Genomic DNA, 27,371 nt, shown 5'->3' on the forward strand with positions numbered 1-27,371 from the left:
AAAAAAATTTCAATTTTTCCATAGTTTTTTAATTATTTCAATTTATCTAAATTTTTTCTGATAAATTGATTCTGATTTTCGAATTCTGTTTTCCTTCTTAAGTAATCAGTTTTGCATTTTCTAATTTTAAACGTTTTAAAGTATTGTATTTTCTGCAAAGAGATTACAAGGTTAACCGACAAAAAGAATTTAGTGTTATATAAACAATGATGTTTATATAACAATCACCACCAACAATTGCTTTCAATATGTCGGTCTAAACACTTTGGCATGCGGCCCTTCATTGGTCAATCTGCTGTGCATGTGGCCCTTCACTGAAAAAGGTTGTGCACCCCTACCATAGCCAGAAGCTATTCTATGAGTTGACCTAATTGCCCAAGATATATATTGGTCGAATATCCAAGTGCATGGTATCTAAAACAACCACTATCAATCTTGGTAGCGAATTGCAAAATGATCTATTCAATTCTACAGAAAAACATTTGGAATTGATGCATCAAACATCACATACATTTTCCTTTCACCGACTAATCAGAATGATATAATGATTACATCATAATTTAAGAGCAGTAATGATGTGATATACATTCAGAGTTTTTACTTTTTTCTTGTCATCTGTTTTGTTGCGTTTATGAATTGTGTATAAAAATGAATTAAAATGCTCAACTACAGAAATGGTTAATAGTGAAAATCTACAATTACCAAACAATTTCCTAAAGAATGAAAAATAGATATTTTGGAACATTTATTTGTAATTATACAGAAGCAATACATATTACACCAATATCAAATCATTCAACAAAAATTAAAGCCTATGTTGGTGTTTCAAGATTTGAAGACATGTTCTCGCGTATTGAGAAACTCTCTTTATCAGCTTTCTTTACGGGTCCTCACAAGATTGCTCAATGCTACAACAAAACATTCTGGTGAAAAATAAACAAGTTCGGGTCATCACGGATAGAATAAAGCTTATATCTGAAAGGGTGGCTTAGGAGATTTTTTCACAGAAGTTTAAATTGATACTTCATTAGAATTTAGGCACCTAGAGCAAGAAACATACCAAAGTCAAAAGAGATTAGATTCATCATCCGATCAAATTGTTCCAAAAACTACACATGGAAGATGTGCATTTTCCTATTAAATGCAAATATTATATTCCTAATGGGATGATGTGGCGACAGTTATAATAAAATGCTATTTCTGAGATAAAACTAAACTTAAAATATTGAAGTAAATTTCACTAACAACTAATAATAATTATGCCGTTCAAATTAGGCTTGATATTATATGCGTGTGTTTCTTAAGTTATCATCTTAGTGCATTGTAATTAAAATGTAAATACTTTAATAATCTTTTTATTCAATTGTTGCGTAAATTAGCTAGTAACGCAAGTAAACATAAACGCCGGCAAGAAATAACTAAAAACTGATATTATGTCTGTTGTCAATAATAAATAAAAATACAATAAAAAGGAAGAAAAATTAAAAAATTTTCATAAAAGTATAAAAAGATTCCATAGATTAATTATTTCAATAGTAGAAAAATATTACGTTAATCAGAATAATACTAAATATTAAAATACTAAATATTTAGACAAAAGCTTCATAACGGAGAAATACTACCTTCGAAAGCAGTCATTTTTACTAATATTATTTAAGTCTAGTTTTTCAAACTATTAACTTATACGATAACTTAATTTCTAAGTATTACTCTTCATAAAATTGCAATTCTACACGACAGCTGCAGATGACGTAAATAAACAGACCGTCATATTCATCTTCTGAAACAAATTGTTGAGTTTAAACCGTGTAATCCATGCAACACGTTGTAATATTTATATTTGAAGGCGAGCGTTACAAACAGCAACTCGTAAAACTTTCTTTTACGTAGAATTTTCTTTTTCGAACGCAGCAAAAAACAAATATCAAGTGGTTAATTTCTGAGAATTGAAATTTATTAAATGATTTAACTTGTAATTCGTGCATAATTTGATATCAAATTGTATAGCGAGTAAAATGCATGACAGTTATTTAACGTTTTTTTCCAAATTATATATTTCTTTTCTTAACTGTGATTGTACAGTTTTGGAAAATAAAACGAACCTTCTAGAAAGAGCAGAAACCCCCGTAGCCTTTGTTGTCGGAGTTGGTGAAATTTTCTTTTAGAATTAGTAATTATTTAGTTAATATTTGTGGAAGATTCCGGTAATATAAGAAAAAAAAAGCTCGGCTACACTCTTTCTGTTTTACTCTATATTTATACATCTATTCTAATAATTTGGTAAGTTAAGTTGTAAGGAACAAAAAATGCTTATTAATTTGTAAGATCTTGTGAAAGGATAATAAAAGATCACTGCCTTCACTAATAATATAACCACTGAACATTTTTAATGAAACTCTTCTGTCAGTATTAAAATATTATTAATCTTTAATTTTTTTCAATATTAATTTAATGATCGAACAAATTTTATTTCTCATTAGAATTGCAGAACAAATTTTAAAATATGTCGCACTAAAAAGCAGGGTGACTACAAAAACCACTAAGAAACAATAAACAAATGTAAATTTTATTTTTCATCAGACTAAAATCAGGGCCCCTAGGATTGGGTACTGTTCAATTAAGCTTTTATTTGCGGATGAATTCTAATTTTTCTATAATTATATAGATTTTCTTAGGTGGGCTGAAATCGTGATCCATTTGAATTGTAGAGATTTATTTGATTCACATCAGACTTCTTTTATGTTTAACTGATAACATCTGATGAAATGAATTAATAATGATGCATAATATTATGTATAAAAGCATTTATACTTATAAATAAAATGTTTAAAATTATAATTTCATTTTTAATTAACCAATCACATAATAAAATCAGTTATTTTTGCTCAAGCTAAATACCTTAAAATTTCAAAGACACGAAAGGAATATGTCATCTAGATATACAGTGAAGAGTAAATTAGTTTAATAACAGAATATGTTAATGAAATAAAAATCCTTAAAGGTGCATTTTTCATTGGATGTTATTAAAAAGTGCTTAATTTTCGAAAAGGAGATTTTTTTTTCTTTACCATGCCTATTTTATCTATGTATTATGCAAAAGCGTGCTTTTCACTTAGTTCTATTCAAAGATTGGGACTAACGTGGATTCTTGTTCTCTCATGTACAACTATGCTGCATTTTACGAGCTATTCTCAATTTCAGGCTTCATATATCACACTCTGATATTGAACCAAAAAATCTCTTGAATATTTTATAATAGCTAATGTAATAAATGAAAAACAGGGAGTTCTTTGTGAGAATCTAGTAATTTTATAATGATCATGTAAACTCTTTGAAAATTACTTTGGTTATGTATAGCTATAGTGCTTAAAAATATTTTTTGAGTGCTGAAAAAGCATTTAAAAGGTGCTTATTTTTTCTTAAAGAATTTGACTACAAAGGATTGATTGATCATGATTTTTCCATTCTCATTGAAGAATTTTAAACAATTGAAAATAATTGACTTCAGATAGAATTTCAAATAAATAATTTTTAAAAATTCGCAAAAGTTTAAAGGATGATTAGCTCTAAAAATCATGTTCTTTCTTTAATTTTTATTAAACATCATATTCGTAAAATATTACTGTGAGTGGAGATTTGATTACAATTTAAGGTGAGAGGTAAACCAATTAATAAGTGCGATACTTTGCAGCACGTGAAGTTTAAATCCTAGAAGTATCTCTTTTACACTCGGCTTGCACCGATATTATTGTTAATCCATTGGGTCTTTCCATCATTCATTGAAAAAATTTTGCTATGAATTTTCTCTGTTTTTTTTAAAAAAAAAAAAATTATTTATACACTTATTTACTTTTATTATTTTATTTTTACAATTATTTACTTTTATATATTTATTACTCTGAATGCGACGATTTCATTGTTTTTTAACCTTTCAACAATTATTGCTGGTTAAGTCTTGAATACCAGCTAATTTAGGCTTTAATTGCTAGTGCTAGCAATTACCTCAAGATATTTAAAATTTCGGTTATTTATCAGTTAATATTATCTACACTTTAAATTTAATCACTTTTACGACACTCTCAATTTATGCAGATAATATTGTAAATCCACATAGTGTTTCAATTGTGTTTTTGGCAATTATTGGTATTGATTATCACATGGCAATTATAGCTATTGATTTCCACTAGTTTATAAAATCCGATGTTATTAATACAATATTTTTACAACAACTGAATCGTGAATGAAGCACTCGGTCGTCAATTTTTATCTTGGTAGTAATGCTAAGAATTTCACACTTTTTTTTAATGATTAGCAAAATGCAAAAAAGGAAATAATTAGTGCGTTTTTCTCTCAAAAAATTCGGAGAATATCAATCATAATAAATTTTTACAAATATACATATTCAATTAAACATTATATATCTACAGTTTTTCCTTTTTAGACGCAGCACTTCTGTTATTTTAAATCAGTAGCAGTGTTTTCACTACAGCGCGAGAATCTCGCATATTTTTTTCTTTTCTCGCATTAAAAAATGATTACCGCGAGAAATTCGCGCATTCTATAAACCAATTTCAAAATTCGCGAATTTCTCGCATTTTGAAAAAAATTTCTCATTGCGCCATTTAGAATAAAATCCGTTTCACTTTTCTTCCTGGATCTTTCATTATTTTCAACATCTGCCCCATTATCTAGCTTCCCTGTTTACCAGTATTGTTAAAATCTTTAAGAACTACAGAACACCATCCCTCCGAACCTCTTTCAGAACGCATTTCTCTGCAACCACGTGTTTACTGTAGGTAAGGTTTCTTCATGTAAGACGTTCAAATTTTTTGCGCATTAATGCNGAGAACAATTACCTCCTTATGATTGATTTAAATTTGTTTCAAGTATTTTGTAATAATATTTAATCAGCAATTTAGATAATTTGGTTTTTGCCGGTTTTTACCAGTTTTTGCCGGTTTTTACCAGGTTTTTGCCACTGTCCTGGCAAAAACCCCTTTTTGCCGGCAAAAACTCCAACCCTGATTTGATTCATATCAAATTTCTTTTATGTTTAACTGATAACATCTGATAAAATGAATTAATAATGATGCATAGTATTATTTAAAAGCATTTATACTTATAAATAAAATGTTTAAAATTATTATTTAATTTTTAATTAACCAATCACATAATAAAATCGGTTATTTTTGCTCAAGCTAAATACCTTAAAATTTCAAAGACATGAGAGGAATATGGCATCTAGATATACAGTGAAGAGTAAATTGGTTTAATAACAGAATACGTTAATGAAAAAAAAAGTAAAACTCCTTAAAGGTGCATTTTTCATTGGATGTTTTTAAAAAGTGCTTAATTTTCGAAAAGATTTTTTGCTTCTTTACCGTGCCTTTTTTGGTTATGTATTATGCAAAAGCGTGCTTTTCACATTGTTCCATTCAACGATTTCACAATCCATCTCGGCTTACCTTCAGTCGGTAGCGTATGAAAGCGCTAATCATTTTTCTATGTTTGATGAAATACTTGCGAGTGCGCCTATTAATGTGGATTCTTGCTCTCTCATGTACAACTATGCTGCATTTTACAAGATATTGTCAATTTCAGGCTTCATATATCACACTCTGATATTGAACCGAAAAATCTCTTGAGTATTTTATAATAGCTAATATAATAAATGAAAAACTAGGAGTTCTTAGTCAGAATCTAGTTATTTTATAATGATCATGTAAATGTTTTGAAAATTATTTTGTTTATGTATATAGTGCTTGAAAATATTTTATGAGTGCTTAAAAAGCATTTAAAAGTTGCTTATTTTTTGTTAAAGGATTTGACTACAGAGGATTGATCATGATTTTTCCGTTCTCATTGAAGAATTTTAAATAATTGACTTTACATAGAATTTCAGATATATAATTTTTAAAAAATCGCGAAAGTTTAGAAGATGATTAGTTCTTTCTTATGTTCTTTCTTTAATTTTTTTTAAACATCATATTAGTAAAATATTACTGTGAGTGGAGACTTAATTACAGTTTAAGGTGAGAGGTGAACCAATTAATAAGTGCGATGCTTTGCGGCACGTGAAGTTCAAATCCTAGAAGTCTCTTTTTTACACTCAGCTTGCACCGATATTATTGTTAATCCATTCGGTCTTTCCATCGTTCATTCAAGAAAATTTGCTATGAATTTTCTTTTTTTTTTAAAAAAAAAAGGAAAAACTTTTTATGCACTTATTTACTTTTATATATTTATTACTCTTAATTACTTTCAATGTGACGATTTTATTGTTTTTTTTTAACCTTTCAACAATTATTGCTGGTAAAGTCTTGAATACCAGCTAATTTAGGCTTTAATTGCTAGTGCTACCAATTTCCTCGGGATTTTTAAAATTTCGGTTATTTATCAGTTATTATTATCTACATTTTAAATTAAATTTAATCACATTTTCCACACTCTCAATTTACGCAGATAATATTGTAAATCCACATAGTGTTTCAATTGTGTTTTTGGCAATTATTGGTATTGATTATCACATGGCAATTATAGCTATTGATTTCCACATAGTTTATAAAATCCGATGTTATTAATACAATATTTTTACAGCAACCGAATCGTGAATGAAACACTCGGTCGTCAATTTTTATTTCGGTAGTTTATGCTAAGGATTTCAAGATTTTTTTTTTAATGATTCACAAAATGCAAAAAAGGAAGTAATTAGTGCGTTTTTGTCTCAAAAAAATGGGAGAATATCGATCATAATAAATTTTTACAAAAATACATATTCAATTAAAAATTACATATCTACAGTTTTTCCATTTTAGACACAGCACTTTGTTATTTCAAATCAGTAACATATATGTTTGCAATTATTTAAAGTATCTTGCAGAAAAACATTAGTGCTAGATAGTTTTGTCACAGAAAACCTGAAAAAATTCTGCCTCAGGGATTAAAATATTGATAAAACGAATTATTATTAAATGACGAATGTCTCAAAAACTATTAACTAAAGTACATTAAAAAATTGAAGGTATTCCAAGCGCACTTCAAAAGCTCATTGTCGTGATACCTGCCCTGTAGTTTTATTATTTTAGATATTTTATTTATATTTTAAATTTATTAATATTTAGAGATTAAATTTTATTTCTTTCTGTGTTCAGTTATTTTAATTTTTGTTATTTATTCATAGCATAGTAATTAGAAATAAATTCTATTAAATATATTTAAATTTTTATTGCAGATTTCTAGATAAGACCATGGCAGAAGATTTTGATGTGGAAGCTATGTTAGAAGCACCATACAGAAAAGAGGTATATTATAATTCTAAATTACTTGAAATTTCAGTTTTCTATAATATTTACTATTTAAAGTTTAATTTTTCAAAATTTAAACATCTTAAAAATAATATTCTTGCTCTGTCTTGTAGAATGAACTGATTGATCCCTGTTCCAATGGATTACTTAGCCAAGGTAGTATGAAATGCCAAGGCTATTGAAGCTAAGCTTTTGGTTGTATCTGATACAACCAGCTTTCTCTTCAAGTTATGGTGTTTCTGTTAGTCAGATATTTGTCAATATTTTTTATCCTAAAAAGCTATTACAGCTTTACAAACGTCGTTAAATAATTTGTAAACAATAAACATAAAGTTAACTTTTATGACTTATTAGCTTATGCATAATTATCAAAACATAAGTCAGGTTTTATAAATTTTATTATTAATTTCCTCTGCATTGTATGGCTTAATAAATTAAATGTTTGAATTTATTAATGGTTTTTACTAAAATTGCTATCAATATTTATGGTCAATTTTACACTATCTTTCAAAACATATGAGGCTGATTAAAAAGTTAATGCTCTGTTGACTTGAAAAGTTAATGCTTTTAAATGTTAAAGACCCTTTTTTATGTAGTATTGCTTCTTATAAAATTAACGTCTTTAATGAGGAATTGTTAGGACTTTCTCTAGTATTAAACCTACAGTAATCAAAAATATTTAATGAAAATTGTATTTTAATTTAATTACTTCTACTCAAAAGTTAAAATACAGTATTGTAGTAAGTACCCATTATATTTAAATCCAATATTGTTTATATGTCGTTAAAATTATGCCAAATAATGCTTAAATGAACGAAATTATTAAATTCTTTTTTCTTTATAACAAAATAGATATTTTTTATAAAAAATTCTATGAATATTTTTTACCCTTGTAAAGCAAAATTAATTATATCTAGATTAGTGTAGTAAATTATAATGTTTCCATGGCTGCCAGCTCTTCTTAAACTATTTTCCCAATTTCTTCTAATTATTTGTGTATTTTTAAAAAGTCCTTAACATTGGCTTTCTAAAGAATATGTATTAAAGTAGATTTTTTCCATGCCTATCTTATTTATTCAGGGTTGCCTCTCCACGTGGAAAATGCAGGGAATTTTGTTTCTTATTTTTATCTTTTAAAAAATGGTGACCACTCAAAGCACAATTTGTGGCATATTTAAGGATGTTATTTCAGCTATATCTGTTTTCTCAAGTTTCTCTGGTAATTAAATTTAGTATAGTTAGTACAATGTAGCTCACTCAAAAGCACAGTGATAGTGTGTTTCCTCTTAATATATCGCATATAATATCTTCAGGGAAAAACACAGAATTTTTTTTTTCCAGGTTAGAGTGGCAACCCCGTTATTGTTAAAATTTAATAAATAGTAATTTGTTTTACTAAATTATTAGAGAAAGATAATAAGTAAATAAAGTCTTCATTTATTGTCAGTTTGGTGCCTATCTTAATGAAAAGAGATCTATATTTTTCTGTTTTAAAATCGATCCAACTTTTTACTATATAAAATAGTCAAATTAATTCAAAAGTATGACTTAAGATAGCATGAACACTAAAAAGAGTTACAAGCATTAAAAGAAACTGTCAGAAGCTAATGTCACTTTAAGGCACTTCCTATTAATTATTATGCATCAGTTGATTACCATTAGCAACTTGGGGAGACGAATTATTGAAGGGCAGCTATAAAGTTGTGCTGTTCTTCAGAGGTTGAATGGTTCGATTGTAGTACATTTGTTGTGAATTAAAATTTTCGACTTATCGGTATAATGTAGATTTTGCATTTTATTTTTCATCAATGTATTTTTTTTTTTTTTTCCCCTACAAAAATTTACTACATTTTATTCCCCTCTGTTGTGTTTTTCAATTACGTATTTCGATATTTCCTCATGATATGTTTTGTCTTCTTATGTATAGCTTAATTTATTAAGATTGAATGAAAGTTTTTATTTGAGAACAATGTACCATTATTTATAATACTACATTTTAAGAATTAATTTATGGGAATTCGTTGTAAGTTGGTAATAAGTGTAAAGTATAATTCGTTTTTAGAGGGGTGCAGAATGAACAAAAAAAATATTTGAGAAGAATCTCTGTGAGTTAGAAGAAAATAATTAGATAACTCTACAAATGCAGTTTAGTAGCTTTTAGTTCACAATATAGCAAACAAATAGGCAATTACATTGTGAGCAATTTAATTTTTTTTCTTTTTAAAGAAGTAAATTTTATAAAGGTATTAGTTTTCATTTTATTGAAATCAATCATACAGAACTTGCATTTAAATAATCAGATTTATCCTCGCTTAAAGTCGACGACGTAAGTGTTGGAAATTTTTTTAAATCATTGGCATTTATTTAAATACACATCAACGGAATTAAAAATTTAATACAATTTTACAAACAAATTTGTAAAATTTATTTGCAGAAAATATTTAAGTCTTCTGCACCCCTATATTATGGCAAGTTATATATTTTTATTATGGTTAGAAATATTTCAAGATATTTGGTTTCTTTAAAATCATGTAAGCAAAACATAATTAGTTCATAAGATATAAATTTAAACCTTGTCTCCTTTTTGATATTATAACATTTTGATTTGTAGATTTAATTTTAAAAATTAAGTTAACTCCTGTTAAATAATATCAAAAAGGATCAGTCATATTGTTTTTTCTTTTCAATTTTCACTAACAAAAGTTTTTAAGGATGGTGGTCAAAAAGCAAATTTATTGGTTTCTTTTTTATAGATAAATTCTGGAATCTTGTTCGAAATCTTCATACAACCTGATTATAAAGAGCTATTAAAACCAAAAGGTTTGTTTAAATAAAAACAGAACATTAATGCTATTTTTTTGAGGAATTTTCGATATTTGTGCATATTTTTCTAGGTATCTACTCCACTTCTGGTTTGGTTACAGGAATATCAAGACAAACCTGCAAAATTTCAATGCATCAGCTGCTACATTTTCCCTATGCATTCATTTACTTATATCAATCGTTAATTGGCATCCAAGGATATTTAAAATTCATAAGTTTACTTTTAGTTTAAAAATTACAGAAATATTTTATCATAATTCTACTCATAACTTTCTGTTGTGATTCAAATTTCATTATTCATTTTGTGAAAAATAAACCTTCACAAATAAAATATTTTGCATTCAGGTCTTAAATTTTTTGACTTGATGTTACAAGTTATTTGTAAAAGCAATCGTAATAATGGAAATTTATTCAGATTTTTGTTTTAATGTTATACTTGCTTATTTTACATAAATGTTCAATGTTTTTATAGGATGATTCAGAACGATACAATGGAGGTCATTCAGCTGATAAAGAAAATAGAAGGTAATATTTATTTGTACTTTGAAGCATCTCTAATGCGTGTACCTATTTCTTTAATTTTTTGGCATAAAATTTTATATGTTAATTTTCAAAAATTAATTGTCTATTTGCTTAGATAGGACAATGTGTATTCAGTGAAACTTCACATTATGGACGCTCCTAGGAAACAGTACAGGGTGTTCCAAAATTATCTTTACGACTTCAAAAATTCATAACTTCGAACATAACAAGATATTTATATTCTGTCTTTTGCATGTATTACTGAAACTAATAAAGTTTTTTTTTCAATAGGCTGAAAAGTTTTAAGTGAGGATGTGGACACAACAGAAAGCTCAATGCGTCTCATGGCCGTATTCGCTCCACATTTGTGCTGGGACGTCCGGCTCCACTTTTATGCAATACTGATCCGGTGCTCATGAAGTTTGTGTGCCATGCACGGATTGAGGGTCTGGATGGTGGGTCTCTTTGGAAAGTTGTCCTGAAGTTCCGTTGAACCTGTGTATCTGATTTCGTCTCTATGAACCATGAGACGCATTGAGCTTTCTGTTGTGGTGTCCACATCCTCACTTATAACTTTTCAGCCTATTGAAAAAAAACTTTATTAGTTGCAGTAATACATGCAAAAGACAGAATAAAAATATCTTGTTTATGTTCAAAGTTATGAATTTTTGAAGTTGTAAAGATAATTTTGGAACACCCTGTATTTCTATATCATTGCAATTTTTCTTTAAAACAATTAACAGCATTAAATTTGTTTTTTAACTAAAAAATGTTGCTATTTTTGCCGCCAAATATTCGATATTCGGCCAGTATACCTTTCCAATGAGCGGAAATTTTTTTAATCCCAAGAGGGTCAGTTAATCCGAGGTTTCACTGTATATATTTTTTAAAGATTAATATAGATTTTCTTTTGATATTTCAGCGAGGGTTTCAGTTTCTCAGTCATTACTAATTTCCTGCTAGTTATATAACCATTTTTAAGAACTAAAGACACGCTTTCAGGCAATCCTATTCGTATGAAAGAGATAAGGCAAATATTAATGATAATTGTAATATTAAGTGTTAAATAATAGAATAATTTTAAATTACCCTTTTTGGGAAAAATAAATTTCAAATAAAAGTTGACTTAAAAAAATCTTTTTAATTTTTTTTTTTTTTTTAATCAATCTAATGTATTAGAATATAGTTAATTGTGTCTAGAAGTAGTATGCAAAATTTTAGTTAGATTGATGCATTAGTTTCACAGAAATTGTAACTACTGCCTTTAAATAGTTTATAATAGAGTTTAGAAAACTTCTTTCGCACCATGCTGACAGAGTTTTATAGGAGGGACTTCCAAACTCTCTGTCTCTTAATGTATTGATTAAAACTTAGGCTAAATATTCAAATATTCTTGATCTATTATACCATTAAAGAAAATTGGCAAAAATTTTGATTTTTTTAAATTAAATATTAATAAAAAAAATATTTTTTTTTTTTAAATTTTAATATGTATATGTAATATATTTTTGAATCCAATTTTTTTTAAAAAATTTTACAGTTACCAATTGAAATTCTGATAAATACTTATTTAAAAAATTTTAAAAGTACTTGTATTTAAATAAACATAAAACTAAAAAGATCTAATTAAAATATGTTTATGAAATTAAGAATTTTACTTACAGCTTATGTTTGCTTTTAGTTTCATAAAACGTTTATCCTGATTTTGTCCTTTTGTGAAAAATCCTTGAGTCATTTTAAGTATCGAATCATAATTTGCATCATTTCTCTTAATAAAACCCTTAATAATAATGATATTGAACTTAAAAAGAAAAATCTTGTGAGTATATTTACCAAATATTTTCAATATGTATCAATGATTTTCTTAAAAAAATCAAGTAAGTTAAAATTAAGATAACCTTTGTATCAGACAAATAAAAAAAAGGTCTTTTTGTAATTTTATTACTCATTTAGTTGGAATTGCTAAATAATTTAAAATTAAGTTCTTTATTGTTTTTGTAAGAAGCCTATACTATACCATTTTGTAATATATATTGTATAGCTAAATTAAAAATATAATTAATAATAAAATTGATTTTTTCCCTAGGAGTAGTGTTAAGAAGAAGAAAAGGAGCAGAAGTAGGAGTAGAGCCAGAGATAGTAAACGTAGTAGGAGTCGAGATAGGCGAAGCCGTAGTCGAGACCGCAGGAGTAGAAGTCGTGACCGTCGGAGGAGGGATAGAAGCAGGAGCAGAGATCGCAGAAGAAGAAGTTATAGCCGAGGTCGAAGAGACANTAAGAACTAAAGACGCGCTTTCAGGCAACCCTATTTGTATGAAAGAGATAAGACAAATATTAATGATAATTGTAATATTAAGTGTTAAATAATAGAATAATTTTAAATAAAAATTGACTTGAAAAAATCTTTTAATTTTTTTTTTTATCAATCTAATATATTAGAATATAGTTAATTGTGTCTAGAAGTAGTATGCAAAATTTTAGTTAGACTGTTGCATTAGTTTTGCAGAAATTGTAACTACAGTCTTTAAATAGTTTATAATAGAGTTTAGAAAACTTCTTTCGCGCCATGCTGACCGAGTTTAATAGGAGGGACTTCCAAACTCTGTCTCTTAATGTTTTGATTGTGTTACTTAAAACTTAGGATAAATATTCAAATATTCTTGATCTATTATACCGTTAAAGAAAGTTGGCAAAAATCGTGATTTTTTTTAATTAAATATTTTAAAAAAAATATTTTTTTAAAATTTTAATGTGTATTTATAATATATTTTTGAATCCAATTTTTTAAAAACAAAAATTTACAGTTACCAATTGAAATTCTGATAAATACTTATTTAATAATTTTTAAAAGTATTTGTATTTAAATAAACATAAAACTAAAAAGATGTAATTAAAATATGTTTACAAAATTAAGAATTTTACTTACAGCTTATGTTAGCTTTTAGTTTCATGAAACTTTTATCCTGATTTTGTACTTTTGTGAAAAATCCTTGAGTCATAATTTGCATCTCATTTTAAATTTTGAATCATAATTTGCATCATTTCTCTTAATAAAACCCATAATAATAATGATATTGAACTTTAAAAAAAAAAAAGCTTGTGAGTATATTTACAAAATATTTCAATATGTATCAATGATTTTCTTAAAAAAATCAAGTAAGTTAAAATTAAGATAACCCTTGTATCAGACAAATAAGAAAAAAAAGGTATTTTTGTAAATTTATAACTCATTTAGTTGGAATTGCTAAATAATTTAAAATTTAGTTCTTTAATGCTTCTGTAAGAAGCCTATATTATACCATTTTGTAATTTATATTATATAGCTAAATTATAAATATAATTAATAATAAAATTGATTTTTTCCCTAGGAGTAGTGTTAAGAAGAAGAAAAGGAGCAGAAGTAGGAGTAGAGCCAGAGATAGTAAACGTAGTAGGAGTCGAGATAGGCGAAGCCGTAGTCGAGACCGCAGGAGTAGAAGTCGTGACCGTCGGAGGAGGGATAGAAGCAGGAGCAGAGATCGCAGAAGAAGAAGTTATAGCCGAGGTCGAAGAGACAGGCGTCGAACAAGGTAAATTAATTCATTAACATATCAAATTCTTTTTTTTTTTTTTGCTGAAATGATGTAGTTTAATATTTTTTGCTATTCAAAAAAAAAAAATTTAATGTCATGCTTGCACTTATAAGGAATGTTTTTATAGTACTTTCCTAATCAATTAAGCAAGTATAATAAGTGATTTCTTTAAATTCCAAATCCATAATTAAAGCAATATGTTTCAGGGATTCCGGTAGACTTTGGTAACCACGATTTCTTCGAACACAGAACTTACCTGGCGCGGCATGTCCTCTTTTGGTCTTTGTGCCACTAAACCCTACATTCAATCCAATCCAAAACTTTATTTCTGCATCCCTTTTTACTAAAAGCTGATCCCTGTTTAAAATATGAATTCTCAACCTCTTTATTCATATATTAATAATCCTATTCATAATGATTATATCTATTGATAAGGAAAAAACAAAGAATTGCAATTGAAGGAAAAGTATTGTTTTGAGCTATCCAGGCCAGGACTGAGCAAACAACACCAATATGATAGAAACACAGCCATGTGATTTGATGCTCAGAATTATTCTAATTTTTCTGNGTTATACTGTGCATATTATGTTTTAATTTTGCCTACATAAATCTGCTGGTGCTGTTTCTCTTCTGCTCTAAAAACATTTCAAGTTCCCTTTATAATATTTTCGTATTTGGTGCATAGTAATACAGTAGGGAACCGATTATCCGGAACGATCGGGACCATCGCTATTCCGGATAACTGATTTTTCCGGTTTTCTGAATCGCTACAAAAAGCCGTTTTTTTTATTGTTAAACCCAACTAAAAAAAGTAATATTTGGAAATAATCTTAAAAAGAAGAAAAAACGAAGTAATACACTAATGATTATTTCCAAAATGATAGTAAGGTAAACATCTTTCCAAAAAGAAAGAAAAATCCTAAAATCTTATAAGGAAAAAAAAAAAAATTTTTTTTTAATGGTAGGAAAATTTATCGAATTACGTTCCGGTTTTCTGATTTCCGGATAACGGGTTCTGTACTGTACATAAATGGAATTGTTGGTATTTGTTGTGCTTTGATAAAAGTTAAATACATATGCTATTTCGTGGTGTTCTTTATACTTACAATTATGTATTTAAGGAATAAAAGCATAATTAAAGATTTAAATAAATTTTATTTATTTTTTAGAAGTCGCAGCAGAGATAGACGAATCAGTAGGGACAGAAGATCTAGATCTCCACGTCGAGATCGTCGCAGGTATGTATTGAACTTAGATTAATGAGATAAGAGAACAATTTAAAACATTTTATTTTTATAATTTTTCATTTGCATAAATTAGATTATAGTGTCTATAGTCCACCTAAAAAGTGGATATATTGTAAAGATTAAATGTGAAACAGCATTTCATTTCACCAAAATATCTCTATACCAAAATAGGTTTTTTTTTTTCTTTTACTGAACTAAAAACTTTCCTTAAAATTTTTTCATTCTTTGCGTAACGTTTTTTTATTTTTATTGATTGAATATATATTTTACATGTATGTAATGTAGGTTTTCATAACAACTCCTGTTATGACTAGAAAAAATACAGTTGCAGATATTGTCAGAATTTTATTTAAGTAAATAACTTTGGAAGATAAAAGCATTTAAAAGTTATGACCATTCACATGCTTTTGACTACATATTTAATTAATTTGTTTAAATGCTTTTGAACATTAAAATGTCATTGTATAATGTATTAACAATAAAGAGATTGCAGAGCTTAATTCTCTTAGCATGCTTTCCCTTAATGCAAGCATTTTAATAATTTTAATTAAAAACTTTGAGTTACCTTTTCTTTTTAGCAGTTTATAAAAAAACAATTTTCAAGCTGTTTCGTATATAATATTTGTTTTTGGTAATTAACTGTGATTTGCTATATTTTTTCCCCATGGATGTTACGCATATGTGATGCAAACACAAATATCTCTCTCTATGCATATTTTATCTCTCTACACATTTATATTATGAAAAAATAAAGATAAATGCAAAGAAAAGAGGATGTTGGGTCACATTAAAAAAAGAAATGTATCTTTCATTTCAGAACTTTTACTGAAAATTATTAAAAGGAAGCATTTTTCTTCGATATATTGTCGTATATTTCTTAATTATATTAAAAATATATTTTTATATAATTCTTAAAATATTTTTATACATTAACAGTTTGTGCCTGAAAGCAATTATACTAATAATATATATTGATTATTATAAATCAATAGTTATAGAATAATTTACCAATGATCTATACAATATCGTTGTAAGATCACAATAGTTTATGTTATTTGTTGTCAATCTAAAACGATATTAAAGCTGCCCAATATCACTTTTCACTTTTATTTGCAAGTAATGGGCTCAGTTTCAATGATACTTGTTTTATTCTCCCTTAATGATAATGTGCAGTATGTATGAAAATTTTTCCTTTTTAGTATTAGTAAATGTTTTTTGTTTAGTTTTTAAAGACAGCTCATTCGAAAATTTAGTTTCAATTCTTTTGCGACTTATAACTGATTCAGCTACTGATTATTTTTCTTGCCATTAAATTTTTATTTTTTTGCATATCTTTAAAAAAGATATTAATAAAATTATTTTTATCAAGAACCCTATTTTGATTAAGAAATATTAGAAGTCCTGGATCCCAAGGACATTTACCTAAGTCTAGTGGAATCACTGTATACTGTTTCAGAAAGTCATACTAACTTCTATAAACCTCTGATTAATGTAGAAAAATATTTGAAAACTAATTAATTTTCTTTTGATCTTCTAACTTGATTATGTTTACTTAGAATAGAATATTAATATTTAGGCATAATTGAATTATTAGCATTTCTTTAATCTCTATTTTTTAATATTACAGGCACAGAACTAGGTCCCGCACACGATCACCCAGGTAGTCTATTTTTCTTATACCTAAGCATTTAAACTGAATTTTGAAACAATAAACTGAAAGAAAGTCTTTCAACCACAGCTAAGAAGTTATTATTTTAATACCTAGTGAAGGTTTTTTTTCCCCCTTCATTATGAAGCCTAACATATACTTTGCATTTGCTTTTACAGTGTCTCACATATCTCTTAGAAAAACTTCCTTTTTATTTTATGTTAATGTTTTCTTTCAAAATTTCACTAAGTCATTGCTTTCCAGAGTAAAATTAAATAATAATAAACTGTTTGTACACACAATCCATAAGTGTCTTTTCTTAAAAATACTAGAATTTTAGCATTTTACTGAAGCACCATCTCCCCTGTAAATGTTTAGAAAATGTCCACAAAATTTAATAATTTCCTCGGGTATATTCCTGAAATTTAGATGTAATAATAAATATAATATTAAACATAAAGTAATTAAAAAGAAACTTATTTTGTGTTTTTAATCAGCGATGAAGACAAAAATCATTGTAAGACTATATTTTCATCTATGGGTTCTGAAAAATATCTAGGATATTATTGTCCAGATACTGATCGAAAAAATCGAATTTTTCAGTTCTTAAATACTGGAACACACCTTTGCTATTATAATTATTCTATTTATTAAAATTTACTCTATTACTAAGAATTTTTTTAGTTAGCTGGCTAATTAACAAAATGGTTTTCTATTTTTTCAGTTTTTTGTTTGTCTAATTGCTGTATATTTACTTTCTTTATTTTTTTAGCAGTGCTGAAGAAATTTAAATTTTATTTAAAAATTATTAAATAACATTTTAATAAATAACATTTTCCCCTCTCATTCAATTTTGAATTTTCTAGGAAGAGCTAATGTTATATTTTTATGTAGCATGTTAGTGTCAATTTTTTTTTTTTTTTAACTTTCACAAATTTTAAATTTTTGTTACATTAAAGAAGAAAAAAAAGAACTTCCCATGATAAGATATTTCTATGTACTCAAATCAATATTAAAGTTTTGTCCCAAATTGTTATTTTCTAATATAGCATTTTATAAAATTCTTATTTTAGTTAATTATTAGTATGATGAATTATTTTATTTATAAATGTATAATTTAGTTCCTTTTTAACTGTAATGCGTGTTAGTTTTTCACTACCTTGTTGCTTGCTTGCCTTCATTTTTTAAGCATGCTCAAAGTTAAAACATTTCTTTTTTTTTATTTTGGTTAGCAGGCATTCTCCCCGAAGAAGTCCTTTAGGGTAAGTGCCCATCAGTCATATTGTGAATTAAGATAATACAATTATTTTAATAACTGATGTCTAATGTCAAAATATTTTATTTAGGTCTGGTACTCAGTTTTTTGACAGCCTTCATCATAATAAGTAAGTTACTATTAAATGCTATTTTTTATATATGTGCTGAAAAAGTTTTAAAATTAACTTCTGAATAATTATTTCAATATTTATCTTTTAGTTTGCCTAATGATGATCTTAGTCCAGAAGACAGAGATTTACGTACAATATTCTGCATGCGTCTTTCTCAGAGAGTGCGTGCTAGAGATTTAGAAGAGTTTTTTTCATCTGTTGGACCAGTAAGTTATAATTTGAAATAAACTATTCATAATACATTTGGTTAGTTATTTTCATACATAAATTTAACACAGAATATTTAGATCACTTTTTCGTATCTTTCTGTAGGACTCTGTCATCAGTGAATAATGTCCTAACTGGGTATAGAAAGGTTGAAATTTGTGTTTATTAATAAGTTTATTAGAACCAGATTTAAATTGTTGATAATTTTTGACTTGGTAATTTGATTTAATATATATGTGTACCTTTATGATCGGTAATTTTTTTTTTCCATTTCAGATTTTGTTGTGAGGAGATAAGGCGCAAGTTTATTCTTACAGAAATTAAATTTTCGCTTTTAAGGATATCCCTCTTTATGCTAGCATATATTGTAAACCAGATGTTCCAGATATTGCACTATGTCAAATTTAGTTAATTTGTTACTAAATTTCTTTCAACTAATTGTTGAGTGATTAAATATCTAATACTTTCAAGTAATATAGATTGGTGCTTTATTGCTGTAGGTCATTGAAAAATACTCATATTAATTTCTAAGACATACTAGTAATTGTAATAAGCAGTGTTTCTGTTTTTTTTTTTTTTTTTTTTTTTTTTTTTTTTTTTTTGTAAATGCCTTCAACAAAAATATAGTCAAGAATTTTATTAAAATGCTCTTGGAAAATTCAGGATTTTTATTTATCACGAGAATTGAAAAGGAACCATAGGATAGTTAATAATAATATGTATTTTTCTACTTTTGATATCTTACCTTTATATTTGCTGGGTAAATGTAAAAACTATTTTATTGGTTGCAGTCTGTGAAAGTCAGAAAAATTTATTTTGTATATCTTATAAAAAATTTAAGTGTGAAAACAAAGTAGTTTTTTTAAGCATTATGCTTTTCTTCAATGCTAAGCTTTTAAAATTCCTAGTTGTTTTCTTGTATAAAAATAGTTCTAACAGCCTTTAAACAAAACAAAAAACTTGTACCAATCATTATCTCGTTGATCAGTTCATAATAAAAAGCATTCTAAGTTGCACATGAAATTTTTCAATTAGTTTTTTTCCCTGTATTTTAATTTTCGAACACATTTTGTTACTTAATTTGTGTGTAATACATTTTTAGTCAAATATTTTTTATTTTTGACACATTTGGTGAAGAAAAGAATTTCTATAATATATACTAAGTAAATTCATATATACCAGTGTATTTAAATATAATTCATTTAAAAATATGATTTAATGATGAAATAACCCATTAATCTTGACTCTGCCATTGAACTTTGTTTATACTCAATTTTCCATGCAATGCTGATTAAAATTTATCTTAATTTTTTTTTTCCTTTAAAAAAACATACTTTGCCTATGGAAAATTAATGGATCAAGTTACTTCACTTTTTTTTTTTTTACTGTAATCTATTGTAAATTGTCTCTAAATCAACTCATCTTTTTCTTTAAAAAAAAAAAACTTAATATTTTCTTTATTTCTATTAAAAGCGCTACATAGTCTTACAGAATAAAAAAGAGAACACCTTAATAATTTTTTTCCCTTTTAAGTTGTCATCTTAATAGTTAACAGGGGCTAACCATAAACAGACTAATTTGCATATATATTGTGATATTTAAAATTACAAAATCTGGCACCTACTTTCTTTTTTCAATGAATTTAGATTTTTTTCCATCAAAATATGTAGGATTGCCAGTCTAAAAAATTCTTCCCCCAATAGCTTGGTCCAAAAAGTGGTGGAAAATTTGCATCCCTAAATGTTAGTTTCACTTTTTGTGTGTTTTCTGATGATAAACTTTTTGCACAAAATTGTAAAACTCATTCATCCAATGATGATTCTGAATAAATAATATATTATTAATTTACTATTGGCCTAATTAGCATAAGGCAAAGTTTAAGCTGTCTACAGCATCTTAGGCCATTAAAATATGACCATTAGATAATTAGTTATTATGATATTCATTTTTTAATTGTTAAACTTCCAAAATATATATAAACTAAAGTGGTTCTTACCTAAAAATTATTTTTAAATTGTTATCTAGTTAACTTCTTATTTGTAATTTATTGCTCTTAGTTTATTTAATAATTTTTTGAACAATAAAATAAAAACTAAAGTGTAACTTGCATTTTTCATACATGTTTTAATACACAATCATTATTTTAGGTTCGAGATGTCAAAATTATCATGGATAATAAAACAAGACGTTCAAAAGGTATTGCTTATGTTGAATTTGTCAGTGTGGATTCTGTTCCTCTTGTAAGTATTAAATAATACAGATCGAAATGCATTATTTAATTATGACTTATTTTATTCATTCAATTTTTCTCTCTTAATCTAGGCTCTTGCTCTTAATGATACTGAACTTATGGGCTATAAAATTCATGTCCAATTATCTCAAGCTGAAAAAAACAGAGTTGCTGCTAGTTCTAGCTCCATAATGAAAGGAACTCCGGGGCCAATGAGGCTGTACGTTGGGTCCCTTCATTTCAATATTACTGAAGAAATGTTAAGAGGAATATTTGAACCTTTCGGAAAGGTACTTTCCCCCTTCATTATTCTTAAATTATTGTTTGTATGATCATTTCACAAAGATTTAGTAAAAAAAAAATTTTTAGCTTTCTTTCTTTTCATGTCAAGTGTGTTTTTATTTTTTCAGATTGAAAGAATTGAATTGATAAAGGACACAGAAACCGGTAGATCTAAAGGCTATGGCTTTATTAGTGTAAGTATTGCTTTTCTGAAGAGAAGATATTTATTTATTATTTTAAAATTTCATTGTTAGCCAGGAAAAAAGTTACAAATGCAAAATTATTATTTTCGAAATATCTAATACAGGCCTGTATATATCTGATTAACCAAAAAAAAGTGCAATACTGTTTTATACTAAGCATATATAAAGCACTGCATTAAAAGGGCGTATGATTTCAATTGTTTTTTTAATAACCCTGTTTTTTGTGTATAGTATTGCTGTGTAAGTAAAAGTTTTAACAAAAGATAACAAAGCTGGATTCTTGATATTCCAGACATTCAGTTTTTTGCTTTACAGTGCAAAGGCATTTCAGAGTAAAAGTTTCTCATTCGTATGTTAGTATTGATACAAAAATATTGAGTCAGTAGCAGTAGAAGTAACACCTATAGTGTGTTGGCTAAATTAAAGTTGGCAGTATGAGTCATTCCTCATAAAGATATGACCTGTGAAAATACGTGTAACAAAAATAACTTAATTCTGTTATAAAAAATGCTTGGAAGAATTTGTAGACTTAGAAAACAAAGCAAAAATATTTTCTGCAAATTTTTTATACAGCTTTCTTTAAAAAAAATGCTGAACTCGTCACTTAATATGTTTTTTTTTTAAAAAAAAAGAAGAAAAAAATTGAGTAAGTTATTATTTTGTAATTTTTGAATTAAAAAAGGTACCTAAATTGTGAAAAGAATGTGTGAATTTATTATTTTTAAATACTCCATGATTTTGTTTACTGTGATCACAAAAGTGTCGGACATTTTTATTATGGCCATATAAGTTAAATTTCGCTTCTATCTGTAAGAGATTTTAAATAGTAAAAAGAAATTATAATTTCTTTTGTTCATTAAATGAGTTTTTTTTTTATTATTATTATTACTTGAAAATTTCACTCTTTCATACCCCACATGAAATAAATTTTTTGCTTACACCCCAAAATATGAAAAAAATAATGAAGTCGGAATGCTCAATTCATCATATGTGGTTGAAGCAAAATTCCTCGATTTATGAAATGCTTAATGAATACTTATAGTAGCATTCATCAAATTATTATAATTTTAAAGTTAAAAGATTTTCAAGTTATGTAGAAAATAGTTCGATTTCATAAATCTTATTTCATACTGTAGAACATCTTTACTGTAATTTTTATTTTAAAGACAATAACTGTACCAATAATTTTTTTCAGTTTTATGATTCTGAAGATGCTAAAAAAGCTTTGGAGCAATTAAATGGATTTGAATTGGCTGGTAGACCAATGAAAGTAGGACATGTAACTGAACGAAATGATATTACTCAAGGTCCATCATTTTTAGATAGTGATGAACTTGACCGTACAGGCATTGACTTGGGAGCAACTGGTCGGCTTCAACTTATGGCTAAACTGGCAGAAGGTAATTATGAACTAGTATATAAAAAATGTGCCTTAAATCTAGACTTAGCCTTTTCTTCTTATAGGCCACTTTTGTGTTGGTAAAATTTTCAAAAACTGCATATTTATGAATGTATATTTTAATAGTAAGTCAGAAATATTGATTTCAACAATTTACATTTTGAACAGCATTTTACTATTTGTAAGTTTAGGTTTAGTTTGCTTAAAAGTTCTTAAGCACTGATTATGTAAACTATATTATTTATTTTTATAGTTTCTTCTAGTTTTGACTAGAGACACAAAATGACAAAAAAATTAGATAACAAATTCAGATTTTAAATATTCGGTTAATTTTCAATTTTTTCCTTTCAACTTAGTTCAAAATGTAATGCTTATCAATTTATAAAATGTGTGTGAAATCAAATTTTTTTTTAAGAAACTCAAAATATGTTTTCCCCTCATTGTTTTAATCTATGTATATTGAAATAATTGTAGGGTAAAGGATTTCTATAATTAGAAGCTGAAAATGAAAATAATGTTTGATCAAAGTTTAAACTGCTCTCATGGCTCGTATTTTCCAGATGTTGGCTGCTTTACTTGATTCAATTAAAAATGATTAAGGATGTGCTTTCTACAATTAGATATTTAAATATAAATGTATGACTTAGTCTCCCCATTTTGTAATGAAAATCTGAATTTATTTCATGGTGATTGGTAGTTGTGTTTTTATATTACCTTACAAGTTACTCACCTGTGATCAAATAAACAAAAATTTCTGAAATGTATAAGCTATTTTTTTTCTGTGGTATTCTTTACATTAATATTATACTCTCTTATTATCTCTAACTTTATTATTATACTCTATTCTATACATTATTTTATTAAAATACTAATTCATTACTTTTGCTACCACTGAGAAAAATATTTTCTAATACTGTGGAAATTCCATAGCAGTTGAAGGGTATGTCTGTTAGATTATGAACAAAGTTTTCCTTTTTTTAAACTTTACTTTCTTTACAGGCACAGACTTAAATATACCAGCAGCAGCTGTGTCTGCCCTGCAGATGTCTCAAGGAATTGTTGCTCCTCAACAACAAGTTGCAGCTCCAGCTATTGCTACTCAGTGCTTTTTATTATCTAACATGTTTGATCCAGCCACGTAAGTATATATTTTTAATGCTCTAACTGAAACACAATCAATTTCAATTGTTCAAACCTCTTAAAAAATGTTTTTGCAATTAAAACTATAACATTTTGCTCAGAACAAAGCTGAAAGTTAACCCATTGAAGAAAGTTTACTTTATATATGAAAAGTGTATATTTTGTAATTATGTATTTAGTATTTTTAAGAACATAAATATCTAATAATATATTTGATGATTGAGGTGAAATGAACACTAATAATATTAAAAAGGATCTAAAGAAAGCCTAGTTTTCTATCAAGAAAAATCGGCAGCATATATTGCCCCCCCCCCTCCCACATAAAGTAAACTACTGAAATTGGGCAATATTTGTAATTTAAAATAATATGGCTTTAGTTGTATCTGCAATCTTGATAATCTTGATCTGCAAGTGATAATTTGCAATAAGATTTTTTTAAATAGGAAATTATACATTCTAATTTGTTCTGTTTGTTTGGGAGATGGATTATTAAATGCAGTTTAGGAGTTAAATTCTTCAGATAATTGAGGAAAAATTATTTTTTGAATGTTGCATTTCTCTTTTTAAGGAAATGTTAATTGTTAACTTATCAGCTAAATGTAATGGTTTAAATTATTTTCAGCGAAACAAACCCTACTTGGGATGAAGAAATACGAAATGATGTTATCGAGGAATGTAAAAAGCATGGCGGGGCTATGCATGTGTATGTAGATAAAATGTCTCCACAGGGAAATGTGTATGTTAAGTGCCCTACGATTGCTGCAGCTGTTGCATCTGTTACCGCATTGCATGGACGATGGTTTGCTGGTAAGTTTCACAATGTACATAATATAAAAACATATTTTCTTTAGCTTGTAGTTTGTCTTGCTTGAAATTGTGATATAGTTTACAAAAAGGAACAGGAAAATTTTATTCACCCTTTCTTACTATTCATAACTTAATCATAAGTATTCAGATATCACTGATTTTATTAAAATAATACACAGTCACATTAATGTGACCTTTTCAGAGCTGCAATATGTGCAGTTGCAGTACCACTCACTGGATAAATAATTTACTTCTGACAAAAATGTTTAACTTCAATATTCAGTGTTGTTAAATTTCAAAATTATTTTAATTTTTTTAATCAATCGAAATACATCACTTCATAACCTAAATAATAGTTAAATTATAATTTTGAATAATTTTTTTTCTTACATAATTATGGTAATTTTTATTTTAAAAAATAAAATGGTTCACTTAACTATTGAATATATTTAAAATTGTTTTTATGGTGGCCAATATAATTGAGAAAACGAGTTCTTTGTCAGTAACTATAGTTATTTTATCATGATCATGTTAAGTCTTTGAAGATTATTTTGCATTTTGTTAATGTTATGTAATGTTTTGTAATGAAGAACTTTTAACAGTAGGAAGAAAAAAATTTTGTTAGTGTTCGTATCCTAATAATGTTATTTTTTAAAGTGCTTAAAAATATTTTTTTAGTTCTTATTTTTTGTTGAAAAATTTAGCTATGCGCCCTGTGATGACAATGTTTTCCCAATTCCTTCAGGTACCCGTTATCAGAGATGCCAACTGCTCCGGACACTGCAAATTAATTTTAAAAGCGGTAAATAACTTCAAAGTAAGCTTTGCAAATATTTGACTATTTTTGCTTGCTTTTTAAAAGGTATAGCTTGGCATAAGTACTATAAAGTGGTGAATTATATAAGCCTATGAATTATTTAGAAATAGTGGTGGATAGAAATCTACTAAATTGAATTTATTAAATCAAGAATCACAATTGGTGAACTACCACTTTAAAATATATATTTGCTGTCCGGAGCAAGTTGGCATCTCTGCGTTATACACGCTCTACTGCCACCGGCATTTTGCGGTGGTGGTTTCATAAATGTGACTGGACTGTAATTCAAAGAACTCTTTGTGACCAATGAACATTTTAATTTCTATTTTTGTTACAAAATTTTCTCCATTTTATTAAACATCTTTCTTTCTTTTTTTTGGAAAGAGATTCTAAATGCTGAACCTATAAAATAAATAAAAATGTATCCTTAATTAATTGTATGAGTAAGATAAATATATATATGTATATTGAAATTATATATGTTACTTACTTGTATATTTTAATTTCAACAGGTCGAGTCATTACAGCTGCTTATGTCCCTGTTGTAAATTATCATAGTCTTTTCCCAGACTCCATTGTTGCTCCAATTTTGGGATAAACTTATGAAGTCTTACTTGGTGTACAGAAATTTGTTTATGTTAAATGACTTTTTCTTGAACTTCATATGTAAATATCATTTTGTGCTTTTGTATATTATCTATCAACCAAATATGTAATAAAAACAATTAACTTAGTTTGTGTTTAGTGTTGAAGTTAATTACACAAGGTTATCTATTTTTATTACAATGCAAAAAGAAAAAATTAAGTGAATAACACCAAATTCACATGATTGGGCTTAATCATGTGGTTGTGCTTAGAGTATTATGCTGAATCATGGCATCAACCAATGCCACTATTCACTGATGTTGTTTACAGGTATTCAATTGCAGAGCTAACTATGCTTTAGACATTTTGTGCAATAGAGAAGAAAAAAAAACTAAGTATTACCTATTGGTGAAATGTTGACTTTTTTTTTGTACAATTTTGGTTTGGGCCGATTCCTCATGCCCCTCAATTAGAAAACTGGGATGAACAGTAATTTTTCTCCTATCTAATTCTTTATAGGTGTGGGACTTTAGGCAAAAAAACTAAAATCAGGCTTTTTCTATGAACAGTAAGCAAAAAAAACACCCTAAGAAGTAACTTTCGATTTAATGATAATACTTTCTTGCACTAGGACTCTAGTTTAATGGTTCAAAGGAGTGTTCTCAAGTATGCTAACTAGTTAGTGCAAAGGGTATTTTAAGTTACGAAACCAGACACAAAAATGTACTTTCTCTGAATAGACATAACTTTTTTAGATGAATTTGAATTCTTGACAGTCATAATACAAGGCTACAATTTGGGAAATATAGTCCCAGTAGTTTGGTCAGAAGAGCAGTCAAAGGTTTGAACCCCTTTTTGTTAATTTGCGTATTTCGCCATATCTTGACAACTTTTAAAGCTAATTAAAAAATTTTAAAATTCATTTATCTAAGATAATTCTATGTAAAAAGTTTTTATAATAGTCCAAAAACATTTTATTTATTTTAAATATTTATTATTCATATATTATTTATATAATATTTATTATTTATTTATTCAAAATTTGAAAAAAATCGGTATAATACTTTCCCAAAAAAATCGAATTTTAGAAAATCTGATCTTTAAAATACTATATCCGTCGGAAAAAAAAGGTATGTTTGTTCTAATAAAGTATGCTTCTATCTGATTTCATAATTTAAAATGGCCTCTGCACTAACT

General features: G+C 27.0%; 2 protein-coding genes across 7 annotated transcripts in view; one reads left to right on the forward strand and one right to left on the reverse strand.

Moving 5' to 3' along the window:
- Window positions 1–2,027, reverse strand: part of LOC107448278 (ATP-dependent RNA helicase Ddx1) — a 38,970-nt gene extending 36,943 nt beyond the window's left edge. The window contains exon 1 of one of the 2 annotated variants that reach the window (XM_043038762.2): window positions 1,623–2,027. In XM_043038762.2, the coding sequence (XP_042894696.1) occupies window positions 1,623–1,638 (16 nt within the window). In that variant the 5' untranslated portion in view covers window positions 1,639–2,027. The remainder of the gene's footprint in view (window positions 1–1,622) is intronic. The other variant, XM_043038763.2, reaches the window with a different exon arrangement.
- Window positions 2,028–2,086: 59 nt separating this feature from the next.
- Window positions 2,087–26,322, forward strand: LOC107451352 (RNA-binding protein 39-like protein Caper). Of its 5 annotated transcripts, none has more exons than XM_043038764.2 (17): window positions 2,093–2,280; window positions 7,232–7,301; window positions 10,600–10,652; window positions 12,736–12,892; window positions 14,016–14,218; window positions 15,391–15,459; window positions 17,096–17,128; window positions 18,349–18,378; window positions 18,463–18,501; window positions 18,593–18,710; window positions 20,859–20,951; window positions 21,034–21,231; window positions 21,352–21,417; window positions 22,622–22,826; window positions 23,825–23,963; window positions 24,588–24,772; window positions 26,102–26,322. In XM_043038764.2, the coding sequence occupies exons 2-17, from the start codon at window positions 7,248–7,250 to the stop codon at window positions 26,185–26,187; spliced, it is 1,728 nt and encodes a 575-aa protein (XP_042894698.1). In that variant the 5' UTR covers window positions 2,093–2,280; window positions 7,232–7,247; the 3' UTR covers window positions 26,188–26,322. The 5 variants fall into 5 exon arrangements, with proteins under 5 accessions (XP_071037184.1, XP_071037185.1, XP_042894698.1 ...); XM_071181086.1 differs by lacking the exon at window positions 12,736–12,892 and adding an exon at window positions 7,418–7,460 and having other exon boundaries at window positions 2,099–2,280; window positions 14,018–14,218; XM_071181087.1 differs by lacking the exon at window positions 12,736–12,892 and adding an exon at window positions 7,418–7,460 and having other exon boundaries at window positions 2,115–2,280; window positions 14,018–14,218; window positions 18,352–18,378.
- The last annotated feature ends 1,049 nt before the right edge of the window (window positions 26,323–27,371 follow it).

This window comes from Parasteatoda tepidariorum, chromosome 1 (genome assembly GCF_043381705.1).
Source record: "Parasteatoda tepidariorum isolate YZ-2023 chromosome 1, CAS_Ptep_4.0, whole genome shotgun sequence".
Lineage (NCBI taxonomy): Eukaryota > Metazoa > Arthropoda > Arachnida > Araneae > Theridiidae > Parasteatoda > Parasteatoda tepidariorum.